This window comes from Halichoeres trimaculatus, unplaced genomic scaffold, assembly GCF_033239565.1.
Source record: "Halichoeres trimaculatus isolate MK-OKI-2021-1 unplaced genomic scaffold, fHalTri1.1 fHalTri1_scaffold_19, whole genome shotgun sequence".
NCBI lineage: Eukaryota > Metazoa > Chordata > Actinopteri > Labriformes > Labridae > Halichoeres > Halichoeres trimaculatus.
The window spans coordinates 15341235-15356578 of record NW_027437197.1 but is presented as its reverse complement, the minus strand read 5'-3'; the positions used below and the strand labels follow the sequence as shown (position 1 = coordinate 15356578).

General features: G+C 43.5%; 1 protein-coding gene across 6 annotated transcripts in view; it reads right to left on the bottom strand.

Annotated features, from left to right (window-relative positions):
• The window catches only part of myo16 (myosin XVI), a 98169-nt gene that overhangs the window by 13101 nt on the left and 69724 nt on the right, over positions 1-15344 (bottom strand). For all 6 annotated transcript variants that reach the window (XR_012599896.1, XM_074694618.1, XM_074694615.1 and 3 more), the window contains 9 exons: positions 13332-13484; positions 12998-13198; positions 12377-12452; positions 11153-11349; positions 10352-10432; positions 8626-8831; positions 1990-2092; positions 1232-1328; positions 878-1151 (listed from right to left, as the gene is read on the bottom strand). Coding sequence is in view for 5 of the 6 variants with exons in the window: in XM_074694618.1 (XP_074550719.1) it covers positions 878-1151; positions 1232-1328; positions 1990-2092; positions 8626-8831; positions 10352-10432; positions 11153-11349; positions 12377-12452; positions 12998-13198; positions 13332-13484 (1388 nt within the window). In the remaining variant the exon portion in view is untranslated. The remainder of the gene's footprint in view (positions 1-877; positions 1152-1231; positions 1329-1989; positions 2093-8625; positions 8832-10351; positions 10433-11152; positions 11350-12376; positions 12453-12997; positions 13199-13331; positions 13485-15344) is intronic.

The window sequence follows — 15344 nt, the reverse complement described above, 5'->3', positions numbered from 1 at the left end:
TCGAAATATAAACAAATCGTGGGATTAGCATATTGTCCCAGCCCTAGTAGCTAGTACAATGATAATGTCCAATCCTTTTGTTGTGTGGCTGTGATCCACATCTGTCTGTGTTCCATCCATGGACTGTATAAAGAGAGGACAGCATGGCTCTGCCATTTACTATTGTACGATTTTGAAGCCAAAATCCTCGTCACAGGTGTAGCCACTGGCAGTAGTTGTGCAGCCAGAGTCTACGCAGTAGAGACTCTTGGGATTCTGGGAGAATGTGAGTGGAGCCGATGACAAAAGAAAAAAAGTCTTTTGACAGTCAATCACATCTTGACTCTACCTCCCAACAATCTTTTGCAATCCCCGGGAAAAAAAAAAAACAAGAACGGCAGCTCTTGATCGTTGTTAAATGTGATGTAAAACCTAGTTTTTAACCTCTTATAACTACTGAAAACAAAACTTTTCAGAAATAAGAGGATTTAAATATAAGCAGCCAAATGATATCTTCAAATCACCACAGCAATCGGACGTGAGAAACATTTCTACGAGGTGTATTAATCTTTTAAAGTTTGACCACAGCTCATCTGGAATGACTGGAGATTCAGATTTTTTGACCTACACTGCCGCCAGCCACCAGGGGGAGCAGTCCTAACTGAGCAAGATGACGTCCATTTTTTTTTTTAAGTCTATGGTTTCATCTCTTTTAGGGTACCATATAAAGTTACATGAGCCTCGCTTTGCTCATTAGTACAATACAAGGTTCCATCATGGATGATCATGTGGTCAAAGGTTTACCACAGGAAATTTGAGTTCCTGAGAGCTGTAGATTGAGTGATTTTGCAGCAGCACACCGAAGTACGAGGGTGTGTCTCTGTGTTTGCATGTTTACCTCCTAACAGGTTGGTCCTCCTCCTTTCCCACTGGCTCAGGCCTCTCACCAAGCGGTGGGCTGTTGCAAAGTGTGTTGAGAAGGCTGCTGCCGTGACAGCGTAGGCGGTCACTTTCTCGTGCAATGTCCGATGCGTTTTGGATGACTAGCTGGTCGTAAGTCCTCAGCCCCATGTCTTCCGCCCCCTGCAGGAAACGCTGCACACTGCCTTCCTCTTTCTGCTGCAAGGAGAGCTTGTGGTGCACGTGCTGTCGGGCCAGCCAACCACGAACAACTGGGAGAAGTGGAAGATGCAAAGTAAGAGGAAGCGATGACAGAAAAGAAGACTACATGTTTATCATTTACGGGCGTTACCTTTCTGACAGGTGATGATCCTCTTATGCAGCTGGTAGCAGCGGTCGTTGAGCTGGTCGGCCAACCAGTATCTCAGAAACACTTTGCTGCTGCCCATCTACAAACACAACAACAGGAGGCTAATCAGACACACACATTTTACTCTAAAGCAGCTCCATCATTTCTTCCTGCACATGAGTGATGCTGTCTCCTCTTGGAAACCTCAGAAGACTGTGACTTTCTGTTTGAGGGATGGAGATGTATGGTAATGGGTGGGTGGGGTGTGAGCAGGCTTGGACAACGCTTTCACTTCCTGGGCTTAGGGGGGTATTAGACGGGTCCACTGAGGTCACTTAAGACCAGGTGCACGAAGCTTCGTTGGCGAACATACTTCCACAGACTATTCATTCCAACACACTCGGCTTGTAAGAGTTGTGTGTGTGTGAGAAAAAAGGTGTCTGCTGGCTATTGTGTGGGAGTGTGTGTGCGTGTGTGAGGCAGGAGCTGCTGTGACCTGTGGGGTCACACACTCAGACACAACAGCAGTCTGGCAGACAGGACATAGAAGGGGGCGGAGTGGATTATAGCACTGTGTGTGTTTGTGTGTGTGTGAGGAGAATGATGATGAGGTGAGACAGCTGGAACGAGTTGTCAAAGATTCCACGGGACCTTTCAAACAAAGGGTCAGGGATTAAGTCATTTGGCAAATCTTTTGTTATTGATGAAGACAGAAAAAGAGGCAAAACAGAGATGCACACACACACACACTGCACACACACCTGCCATCCCTGGAGTTTGGACTGTTGCAGAACCAAGCGACATCTCTCCTCTGCTGACAGTTTCCTCTTGTCTCCCAAAGTTGGGATCACGAGGTCTTTATATCTGAGAGGAAAACCGAAAACATGAGAGAAGCAGGAGCCACAGACAGAGAATTAGGAATCCAGAAAGAGGGACCTCTCGTTTCAAAAACAATGGGTGCAAAGGTCAGAGGGGTCGTACGGCAGCCGAGCCAAACAGCATCTGTTCCTATTGGTGTTGCTCTGGACAACCATGACTATGAATGGTCAGCTGGACGTAGACAGGGGTTTGTTTGTGTGCATGAGAAAAGTTGGCACAGAATTTCATCACGACACATAAGATACACAATCTACTCCTGAATGTGAAGACGTGAATGGCGAGGTCAGAGTGGCTGACGCATTTCTCCAAACACAGAGAACGTCACTATTTTTATACTTCCATGAACAAAACTGTGAAGTCAAGGTTGAATAGCTGAATGAAAAAAAGCATATTTAGAGACAGTGTTTAACTTTAAGTACAAAGAAGGAATTCAAGGTTAACACTGTTGGATTCTTGACTTAGAGATGAAACGTTAACCTTTTTATTTCTTTCTTTAAAAAAACGATTTCAGCCTCTGAATGAAATGATCGAATGGTGAAGAATTTCATTCAGCTGGCACTCGACCTCTCACATGTCTGTGCTGCTGGCAGTTCTATATAACATCAACCCATCATGTGTGTCGTACCATGAATCTGTGTGGGTTACCTGGTGGTGTTTACTGCATGTTGGACTGGAAAAAGACTCTTGTTTAAGCATGCAATTTGTGATGTGAATACCACATCACAAAAATTACATCACACAAACACAAAATTAGTGACGACAACTAAAACTTGTTACATAAAAAAATATATAAGTGCGGATCCAGGACTTAAGAATCATTTTTATATTGACATTTCAATGAGCACTGACATATAATGAACACTCTGCTGCTTTAACGATGAGGTCAGATGTATTCATACATGTCACACACTCGCAGAGGTCACTGGTTTGTCTCCCAGCAGTGACTATTAGCTGCATGTCTAATCTCTACTTCCCATATTTTCCATCTTTCTTCAGTAGACCTGTCAAAAAAGGGCAAAATGTTGACAAAAATATCTTTGAATACACCAGTATAGTCAAAAACTGGCTTTTACAAGATTAAATATTATTATTATGCTGAAAATAAGGCAATGGTAATACAGTGTGGCCAAATAATTAGCTAAGAGGAGATGAGTAAAATACGTACAGAATAGTGTAGTTTGTATTACTGAAGTTCTGTTCACAGTTTGCCGGAAGCTGAGATCAGCTTGAAACCTTCATTAACAATTAAAAAAATAAGGGGGGGGGGGGGGCACACATCAGATTTTTCCCAACTCACCTAAGGTTGTGGGAATCCTGAAGTTTTTAAACCTCTTTAAGGAAAAGTGAAAAGATGACAGATGTGAAATAAAAAAACTACTATCACTTTTGAAAGCTCTTAAATTATTGCAGAATGAAATTTGAGTATCTGAAAGGCATCCCATAAAAAACTTAATCTCTGATCAGTGTCTTCTGTCATCGATCAGAGTCCAGCTGATTCTGTCAAACCCATGATGAGGAAAATACAACAAGCAGATGGCAGAGGCATAAACCACTTGTGTTGCCAATAGTGAGTAAGTGAGGGCATGTGGATGTAGGATATGTTTGATTTGCAGGAGCGGGGTCTGTCTGAACTCTCCCTAACCCTCTCCCTCTGTATGGAAACAGCAGTCCACAGACAGCACACACTGTCCCCCTGGGCCCATAAAACACAAAGGAACTCTGTAAACCCATGACCTCCCCGATGAGGATATGAAAACCATCGATGGTCGTGGCTTTAACAAGACCCAGGGGGGCTTCATGTGGACTTAAAGAAGTGAAATAAGGCTTTTGATAAGAGTTTAAATGGAAGGCTGCAGGACGCTAATGCTGCTCCCTGTGACCAAAGGGCCATCACTTACCACCGTTATTGAGCATCACAGCGGCGGTAAAAGCAACACAGCTGATATTTAAACCAATCCCTTCCTTCCATGTACATTTACCACATCCTTCTAGCATACTAACTTTGTTCAGTCATGGATTTCCACTGTAGTGCTTGGTCAGGATGATGGATTTTCTCCTGCAGCTAACTTAATAGCTTACAAATGTGTAGGTGCATCCACCAGTGCGAGATAACGAGCACCCACTCGGAAGTGGCTGTGAAAACATGACCTTTGAGCTGCATTTGTGACATTCTCAATGAATACTGATGCTTCTTTCTCATTCAGCGTGGGACAATGAAGAAATGAAGGAAACAACGCAGACGGAGGGCTGAGATTTACAGAACTAAGGTTCAAATGGCAGAAAATGAACCCGGCTACAAAACACGCAACGTATCATAAAAGACAAATAAACGCAACGGTAAAACAGATTTCCTCATAAATCATTCAGGTTATCAGGACACTCATGTAATTTCCTTCACGAGACCACTATGACTTAGCTCCAGTGTTTGTATCCATGAGTGCAGAGTAACCTCAAGATTAACAGCTGATTTATAGGCCTGTCACTTTGATGAGTCAAGGATCAGAGGCGATTTCCAAAGAGCCACAAATGAAGAGAAAAGGGAAGAAGAGACAGGATGGAATGGAGATCTTCTTTGTGCTGTTTAGAGAGGAGTGAATGGGAAAGGCTGTGAAGAAGTAGTAATTAAATAAAGAAAAAGAACAGGGAGAAAAAAGGATGAAAAAATAATGACTTTTTAGGAGAGGGCAAACAGGGAAAGAATGGGAAATTGTGTGAAAAGGGCTTTTCATGCAGCAATGCAATCCACCCCCACCCTGCATCCTTCATAGCCAAGGCTGTGTTCATTCATCGGCTCTGTCTCTGTTGAATCAACGCAGGAGAGAGGCAGAGATATGAATGGCAGTCGGGCCGGCGAGCTGACTGGTGTCTTTGTGAGCACCAGCCACTTAAACGAAGCATAGCTTGAAAGCATAAACACAAAAACAGAGACACATGTTGGGGAAAGGCTCTCCAAATGCCAAGAACAAAGAACAAAAACACAGAGTGCACAAACCACCGGTGGTGAGTAACTTATTACTGAGTAAAGAAAGAGGAACCACTTAATTACTTCAGGACAGGGTCATGTTAGATAGATGTGAGGACGGCAGGCACATGAGTTTCATTAGATCCTAATGACGGTAAAAATTAGAGGTTGACCCAAATCGTTGTATAACTCCAATAATCAGAGAGCAGGTCGACTGATGACCATTTATAATGCCGATTATCTGTTGTTTCTCACACATTACAATCTATTAAGTTGTATAAGAAATTTTTCTTTTTCAGGCACATGTTTTAGATGAATCCATAGTAAATTCAAGACTTAGAAAAATGCATTAAATTCTTAGGGGTTAATTTCAAAAGCAGTGTTGAACTAACATATTAACTGTTTTAGAGTTGATTTTCTGTTATTTGTTAGGGAAATGAAGTTACAATTATGAAAATATGTTTTAGAACGCAGAATGATGAAATGGACTAAAAGAAAAGTGCTGACATGGCTCAACAGCAGCCCAACTGACTGCCTGCAGAGACGGTAGACATATTCTTCTTTGCTACAGCTTGTTAGGTCCTCATTTAGAAATGCACGAAAAATAATAAAAAAAAATACTTGTCTAAGCTCCTGAAAATGTTTTTGGATAACAGCTGCAGCATCTGTGAGCATAAACTGACTTATTTCATTAACATTAATTCCTCTTATATTGATCTTATTTATTTGTTACACTTTAACTTCTGCCATTGTTGATTGCAGTTGTTTCTAGGATTTTTTGGATTCTGAAAAAATGTGTTATAAACAAAGGTTTGCTGTAGAACATGAAAAAAAGACAAAAACTGAGTTACAGTGAATATAAACTTTGCTTCTTTACTGATTTTACTTCATACTATCATCCGGCATAAAGGATGACATCTTGCGCTTTGTTATAGGAAAAGGAAAGGATTAGACGTGTGGTACGAGTAAAGTCTGAGAGATGCTGATCAATCACAGGATGATACAAACAGCTGACTTTCAAACACCACACACCACATATTCATGCATCAATGAGATGAAGAAAGTTTCATTCACTATCTCTTTTCACCCAGTCTGAGCTTCAGCAGCACATCTGAGGTCATTCCTTCAAGCTATTTCAGAACAAGAGCTGCACAGATGCTGGGAAGAACATCACGTTCCAGATGTGAATGCCGGGATGGAGGGAGCGAGCACTGGCTTCCTTTCACATGTTATCATCAGGATCAGAAATTAAGTCTATAAATTTGTAGACAAAGATGAGTTGAGTTATAAAATCTGGCTTTGGATGATGACCTCTTTCTCGGGTTTCTTGGAAATGCAGCATACAGGAAGCAGGAGATTGTCTTAACTTTCCACCACTCAGAGTGTGTAAGTAAAGAAAAGAAGAATCTGTTTTTTGAACTTCAGTTTTTTAGATGCTCTGTTATCTGCTTGTCACAGTCATCCTTAACAAAGATGTTATCAAACGAAACACGGCGCTCTATAACTATAGGACACTGACTTGTACTCATACATGGCCTCTCTCACACATATGGCTTTAAAAACAGCTTTCACCAAACCCTCACAGGAATCTTTCAATTAAATCCTCATCAAAGGGAGCGTTCGCTCCGTGAGGAATATCCATCAGAAACACAAAGGAGCCATGGCAGCTTATGATTCAACAATGCTTCAGTCTATATTGGATTCACTTCATTATTTGACACCGCACAGGTTCTCCTGATTGAATTCCATGTTCAGGTTTTCTTTCATCAAAACCTTTCAGTGCAGTTATTGGGTGTATGATGGAGCCATAGACTGGATGAAACATGGGCGTAGTCTCTGTGACATCACCCATCTGTTTCTGAAGCTGTGTATAAAGCCTGAGTGCATTATTGGATAGAGTAGAAAATACTTTATTTTTCCCCGAGGGGAAATTCAGGACTCACAGCAGCAATCTAGGAAACAAAAGTAAGAAAGTGTATAGAAAGTGCAGAAAGGTCCATAATAAAATAGATGATGACAGCTTGTCCATGATTGTCCAGTTCAGCCAGCTTCCACCTCCACAGGGTCCAGGACTGAGCTTCTTCAGCAGTCTGTTCAGTCTCTGTCTCCTGGATCCTGTCTGCTCACAGCAGGTGCAGCTCTTCCAATGTGGTGTTGATGTCCAGTGTTAGCTTCGTTAGCCATGTCTGTGAATAGCATGATGCTACTCTGCCCTCTGGTACTCTCTCTGTTGCTGGGTTAGCATGACTAGCTCGTCCATCTTATTGGAGACAGATCTTATGTTCCCAATAACGATGTTGTCACTTCTTAACTCACACCTGAGAACCAGCACGTAGTCCTCACCTCCTTCTCCTCACCTTGTGGGAAGACGTCAGGTCTTGCACTAGTTAGCATTGACATGCCAAATGCTGCTAACAGCTAATTTCACATGTAAACAATGCAGCCATGGTTACATGTAGGATCTCCAGACAAACACGGGAGCAAAAATAAAGAGATAATGAAAAAATAAAAATAAAGAGATAAATAAAGAGATAATGAAAAAATGACAAGAAACAAACAAAGAAGAGAGAGCTGATGTAACAGGCAGCCACAACAGGGCGGCGCCTAGCAATAAGTAATGTATGGATGTACTCAGAGGAGACCGTTTTGTTTTTAACCCTGGCTGTAAACATGTTTAATTTTGCTGTAAAGATGCAAAGACTGAGCAGAAAACATGAAGCAATATTGAGTTCAGTTCTTCAGTGGATGCAGCAGACTAAAAACATTCTTCTCCACAGCTTTGGAGACTTCTTTCCCTTTGTTGGACAAGAGCTACCTGACAACCCTCCAGAGATTATTCCTCAAGTGTGTGCGTGTGTTTCTGTGTGTGTTCGCGGAGTGATGTGATGATGTTTACAGCAGGGTAGTGGAAACTTTTGGGGGGGTCATGTGACCGGCTTTGTCCTCTCTTATTATCTGGCTGGAATGTACACGTTAATCCCTTTATCCTCAAAAAACAGCAGAGAGAGGGAGAGGAGAAGAGAGTGAGACCAGGAGACAGACTGAGGATGCAAGAGAAGGAGAGAAAGACGGCATAAGAGCTAAATCCTCTCAGTATTCCTTTAGTTCTTGGAATCAGAGCATCAGAAAGAGAAAGATTAAGATAAACAGGAGAGAGAGAAGCAGGGCCAAAACATTAATGATGCTTAAGTGAAACACTGGCTGATAGTTGTGTGTCAGGTTGACATTGGAAATGTGATAGGGCCATTCATGGGCTGTTATAGATGCCAATCATACTCTTTAAAAGCTGTTCGAGGTCAGATCGTGCTTCAGTGACTTTCTGTTTATGTGTAAGTCTGCACGTGCCGGACTAATCCTTCGCGGTATACACCCCTTAGCTTTCTGATCTCCACACACGATGATGTAAACGGAGAGATCGCAGTGACCTAATCCTTCTCAGGACCTTCTTTTACAGGAGAAGCTGAAGTTTCAGTGAAACATCTGAATCATCAGGCGGAGACAGAACACAAGTTAGAGCACAAGTGTTCTTAATTATGCAGCATGAGTGGAAACTGACCTGCTGAGGAAGCCTGGGAAGGACAGGCGGACGGGGTATCCGTAACGAATCATGCGCACCATCTCCAGAACTCCAATGTACTGCAGCTGGGAGGACACATGGAAGCTGTCAAAGCTGTCTGGCTGACCGCTGGCGTTGGGGCGCACACACTCCACGAAGTGAGGTGTGCAGGCCTGCAGCTTACTGATCAGCTCTGACAGTGAGTTCTGCAAGAGAACAAAAAGGATAGAGATAAGCAACATGTCCTGATGATCCATATTTATTAGTGTTTGAATGATGTGCAGTGAGTGCTGAGGCAAAGAACGAAGAGCTCCTTCCCTCCTCTAGCTTTGATGCTGTAACCTGTTCTTTCAGGCTGCATCGATTAGAGTGAAATCACGTTGTTTTCCAGAAAAGTGGTCTGATTTTCTGGGGTGTGTTTCGCCTCTGGAGCAAACAGCACAAAGACTTCTTTGCTCTTTCTCTGGGTGTGTGAGTGTGAGACAGCTTTTCTTCAAGCTCTGGACTCACTGATGCTACAACCAAGGTCACGCAGACACACACGCAGAGACACACACACGCAGAGACACACACACGCAGAGACACACACACGCACAGACACACACACACACACACACACACACACACACACACACACACACACACACACACACACACACACACACACACACCAAACCTCAAATCCAGATGCACGTAAACACTTACATCTGCGTTTGCACCACTCCTTGAACTGACGTCAGTTTTCTCTCTTGCATACCTCTGGTTACAATACTCACAATCTCATCCCTCTTCTACGAGCGTCACTCGCAGATTTCACACACACAAATAAGTACGCAGGGGCACACAGTGGTTGTTGTTCATTGTTCATTCATTCATGTGGAGGGCTTCATGCTTGGCTTGGTACGGCATCATTCTTCAGCCCACTCTCTCCTTCTCTGCCCGTCCCTGAGGGACTCGCCGACCACAAACCCACAACTGTGATTGTGCAACACACTGGATTCATTCAGACCAAAGGTGCTGCTTCTCTGGGCGATATTTCAGCCGCCTTGCGTCACTGAACTGCTCTGACTGAATATAAAATGTTGCTTTTTATAGTTTTGAAATCACACAACTCTTATGTGAATAATTCTTTTGGCTGCATTGCTGCAAAGGCTGTCTGTGCACAAGTGTGAATGGTTTATTATTTTTGAAGGTCTTGGATAAGGAGCATGAATGAAGAATGTCCTTAAAATGATCAAATAAAACCCAAATCCAACAGTTTATAAATAAAATCCTGCACTCTTTGAAGGTGAGATCAAAAATTTGATGCAGAGGGAGGTGTGTTTTTCAGTTTTTGCTGACACGCTGCATCTACAAACTAAGTTAAGTCCTCTGCAAATGGTAAATCTGCTTTTTTCAACCCATGAGTCCACTGGCTTCAACATGGCTGGATGTTCTTTAAATAAACGCTCAAAGACACATCTTTTCCTCTGAACAATACGACCAAACCCGCACGCCTTTCTCCAGCTGCAGGAAACAGACACGGGAGAAAAAGCTAAGCGGACGTAAACATAAAGAAATAATCTCACGGCAGCTTTTGACCCTTTTGCTCATAATCGCCAGCAAATTGCTTATAATTGCTTTAACGGAAAGAGGACAAGTTTCACTCGGACCCTCTTCAGAAAACAACCAATGTATGTATGCAGCTACTGCACATGTGCAGAAAGTGGGGGAGAGAGGTTCTTACTCTCATTTGGACAGCCACTGTGACGGGCCCACAGCGCTCCAGCCTCTGCAGGAAGGAGCTGGAGCCTTTCTTCTTTAGGATCTGAAAGCAAAGGAGAGCAAAGAGTTAATATGAATTCATAAAAGCAGTTTTTACACATCATTACATCGAGTCAGTGCAGCTTTCACTGGAGACTTGAGAATCTGTTTGTGTAAACCGCCCCATTAGACCACTTTCTGTCAGTCCCAATTATTCTGTTTCATATTCTTTACAGCTGGACTCGAGCTGAGGCGTTTATTGTTGTATTTATTGTCCCGTGCTCGATGTGGTGCTGCAATAATGCCTAATGTTACCGTAAAAAGCCTGCTGGGACACCTCAGGGAGGTGAAAGGGGGTCTTATGTAAGTCTGTTTTCTCGATGGCTAATGAGCCACAGAGACACCAGGCAGAAACCTCCAGGTTACGCAACCAGCGAGTGTTTCTATCACACATGTGGGGCGGTACAATATGCTTTTCAAAACATCTAAATTACTGCAAAATGAAGACATCAAGATGGGGACAGACTGAGAAATACACCCCAAGTAGTTTTACCTGATGTCTGTTTTCATATTTCACCGTGAGAGAAATATGATGTGACATGAGCATTGCTGCATGTGTATGTGTGTGTTTTCAGAACTTCCATCTTGCAAATATGATTCCAAAGGATGCATAAATATGATAAACTCCAGGAGAAATAATAAAAATAATAATGATCTGGGGCAGGAAAAATGTGATTTTTCTGCATGTGTGGTTTATGCTCTCTCAAAGTGTTTCTGACTGTACCTTGGTAAGGTCATGGTACCTCCGGGGCTGCTGGGGGACAGTGTTGGCAGTAACCAGGGAGGCTGATGGCATCCTGTGGAGCAACAGAGCAGCTTTAGGCCCTCTCAGCCCAGCACGGCCCTGGGCAGCTGGCACCAGAGAACCAGTCTGAGTCAGCTTGGACTGGAAGAGCTGCTGCAGCAACACACTCTCACTGGCTGCGGGGCACAAACACAGAGAGAGAAGGGAGAGAGAAAAAGTGTGGGTAAAAAAAAAGAAAAAGGGAAGAAGAAGCAACCACATTGGTGGAAATAAGGGGGTGGTGGAGAATAATGAGAGAGACAGAGGGAGAGAAGGTGATGGAGAGTGAATAGAATGAAAACAAGGAAGGAGAAAAGCGTCAGAGAAGGAGCGGGGGTGGGCAAAGGGGGCATGAAGTCAGGCTTCATGTAAACAATCAGTCTAGCAACAAGAGGGGGTGGACTATGCCACTCGACAACACGTGGAGCGGGCCACAGCAACAATGAGCTCATTCAGAAAGCCACACAACATGTGTGTGAATGTGGGCGTGTGGCTCTCATCTACAATGCTGGGAGAAAGAGCGGGGACAGAGGGGGGTGACGGCAGGTAGGCGCACTAAGCAAAGGAAAACAAACACGTGGCCTGGACTTGTTTAAGGACTTAATTACACGAGGCTCCACAAGTAATTGTCTTTTCAGTTATAGCAATCACTGGCACCACCTGAACATATAGATCCACATAGATCCCTCTGCTCCTTTAACAGCTTTCAGGCTTAAACCTAAAGTCAGGAGGGGATGAAACCCATAAGTGGAAGTTAAGTATGTTTGTCAGTGTGTGCAGACGAACGGCAGTGACACATCGACTTGGGCAGACGCGGGGACAACAGCCAAGTGTGAGTGAAGGGCTAGCCTTTAGAAGATTAACCTCATCATGGGAATTATAGCAATTAGGCTGCTGGACGTTATGCTACCCTGGCAGTCACACAACGACGGCCCTGTGTGCAGCTAACCACAACACCCCACATCTGGCACCTTCTATAGACAATATACACACAGACTGGGCTGTCTGCTGCATATGTGATGAAACACACACACACAAACACAGCCACACTTAGACAAAGAGAGGGTTTGTGTGCTGTGAGTTTAGACAAGAGTGCATCTTTGTGATCAAGTGTGCTCTGACGCCACAATGTGCTGGGACGCTTGCTTTTCATTGGGTACTTACACTTCATCGTAAACAGGAGATTCTGAGGAAGGGAGTCCTTGTTTCTCGTTAAGGATCCGGTGAGGTCATATGAAATCTGGAGGAACATAAACAACAAGGGAACATTTATTTAAACAACTTCTAGGGCATGAAGGAGTCATTTATTAACAACCATAATCTTTGTGAAGGCATCAACTGGAGTCCTTAAGAAAAAACTTCTGCTTTAAGAGGACTGACCAGATACAGATGTATGAAAAGCTTTTCAAAATGTTCCTCTGCTTGTATGGCTTTTGTTTGTGCTTGCGAATACAACTGACAGCACACAAGATGTTTTGGAAATTGGATGCTTCTTCAGCTTCAAGTGCAGTAAACACTAGATGCGTTTGAAGGACAGAACAATGCTTTAAATGTGATGCAGCCTCAGGAAACAATGTGTATTTCAAACATATCTTAGACATTCACAACAGTCATTAAGTTTAAGAAAAGAAGTTCTTTTATTTGACCTTGGAGGATTTTTCTGTTTAATTTTTAAAAGTAAGTACCTAATAAGACTGCAGTGACACTTTGGGATGGAATTCAGGTTTTAATGTCCCGTACTTCTGCTTCTATGTTTGGATAAACATTTGTGAGAAACAGGCCGACCTGTGTGGCGTAGTGGCTGACAACAAAAGCTGGACCCTGGTCTTTGGGTGGGGGGTTTCCATTGCCGTCTTTAGTCGTGAACGAGAGGCCATGAGTGGGATTTGAGTCCAGCTGGGTCGATAGCCTCTTGTACAGCGTCTGCTCTGCTGGTCTGAGACTCTGGCTCTCCTCGTCAAGCACACACAGCAGTCCCTGAGGCTTCTGAAGGGAGGAAAAAAAACACAGACATTATTGAGAGGAAAGAAGGGTGAGAGGGTTAATTTAAGCTATATGAGCTGCAATACAACCCCTAGTCCCTGCAGTACAGCTGGTCCAAACCGGATGTGTACAGTACCTGAAGGAAGAAGTCCAGAACAGCTGACTGGCCATTGTGGGAGCACGGGGTCTCCATCGCGATGCCCTCCTGCAGACACTCAGCCTGCTCCTGCTGGAAAAGCACCTCGGAGATGTACTGCCTGAGTCGCTCGTTGGTCATGTTCACACACAGCTGTAATACACACACATCATAAATGTCACAAACAGCCTGAAACAAGCTCAGCATGATGTTCTTCTCAGAGGTTAAGTGACATGTGTCTCAGGAAAGTCAACTGTGCTCAAATAAACTGACAGCTTTTAAACATCTGACACTGAAATGTATGTTACATACATGTCATGCATGTTCCTGTGTAGGCCTGTTTTAACATGGACAAAGTGTTCCTGCTGGGACACATGAACTCTTCCTAACCCAGCAGCCAACCAATCACAGCTCACGAGGGAGACAGTAAAAACTGGTTTGTTTGTCTGGTGTGTGTGTGTGTGTGTGTGTGTGTGTGTGTGTGTGTGTGTGTGTAGAGCTCTAGGGGGAAGCTTCAAGTGTGCCTTGTCACATCGATGTAATGAGCAGAAGCGTACAATATGAGGTGGAACAACACAGAACATCGGAGGGTAACAGCACGGCCTGTTTAAACTCCTCCTGAACCCGAATGTGTCACAAATCTGGAGAAAAAGAATCGCACAGAGCTGCAGTCGAGGAACGAACCTGTCACGGTTATGCTGCAAGGAGAAGCCTTGTTTTTACCACAGGATTTGATACCTCAGTTTTTTGTACTTTTAGTTTGTATGCTGATCCCATATGAAAGCCCTTCACTGTAAAATAATCTCTTTTTAAGGATTAACTGAGAATTTTAAACCTGAGGGATTGTACTTTCCATTTGTAGTATCTTTCAGATTGGAGGAGTTCTGACCAGTTGGCTCTGATGTACATAGGAAAACAGTATGGGGAGCAAAAACAGGCTGTGTGCAAAACTCAGTACTGGCAACATGACTCCCAACAAATCTGTTTGACTTCCGTGCTTTCAAGGACACAGTGGTGATGATCAATTCAACCCTCCATTTAAAAAAAAAGTGTCTGAGAGCTCCAAATTTCCATCTCTGCTTTTTTCTACTGCTTTTTTGACTTCTATAGGCTTGGACTTTCAGGGGGTGATGGGGCACTTTGTAGCTGAGTGTGAGGCAGCTGGGATGAGAGTCAGCCCTCTCTGACTCTGAGTGTGGAGTGAGTCTTTCCCCAAGTGAAGGAGTTCAAGTATCTCGGGGTCTTGTTCACAAGTGAGGGTAAAGTAGATCCAGAGAGTGACAGATGGCTGAGTGCTGGGAGCTGAGTTGAAAGGCAAAGCTTTCTATTTATGAGTCGATCTGCGTTCCAACACTGAACCTAGGTTCATTAGCTGAACGAATGAAGTAACACAAGCAGTTAGAATAAGTTTTCTCCAAAGGGGGCATCAGTTGAAGCTCAGAGTGGAGCTGCATCTTCTTGCCGTTGAAGGGAGTCAGTTAAGGTGGTACAGGTATTTGATAAGGGTACCTCCTTAACGCCTCCTTTTAGAAAGTGTCAAACTGAAAAGAGACCTCACGGCAGACCCAGAGCTAGGAGGAGGGTTTATATAGCCCATCTAGCCTGGGAAGACCTCAAGATCCACCCAGGAGGCACAAGAAGTCAGGGTTTCCTTTCTTAGACTTCAGCCCTTGCAAACTGATCTCAGGTTAGCAGAAGGAAGACAATTTTTGTTGCGAATGCTGTGAACCTTGTCATGACTGTTTTTAAGTGAAGAAATACTTGATTTTAATCAGTCTCTCATGTCACTGACAGGACCATAAACAACGTAGCTCATGGGAAAGAAAGTCTTGGCTGGTAGGTGCCTAACCACTCATAGCCATATCTCTCATCATCAGGGTTCAGAGATCAGCTTTTTCACAAGATTAATCCACTTTAAAAACTGCTTCATGTTCATTCAACATTCACATAAAAAAAAGTTTCTCTTTCTCTTTGGCGCTCGCCGTGTGATTGTATCAGCTCTATGACCCATAT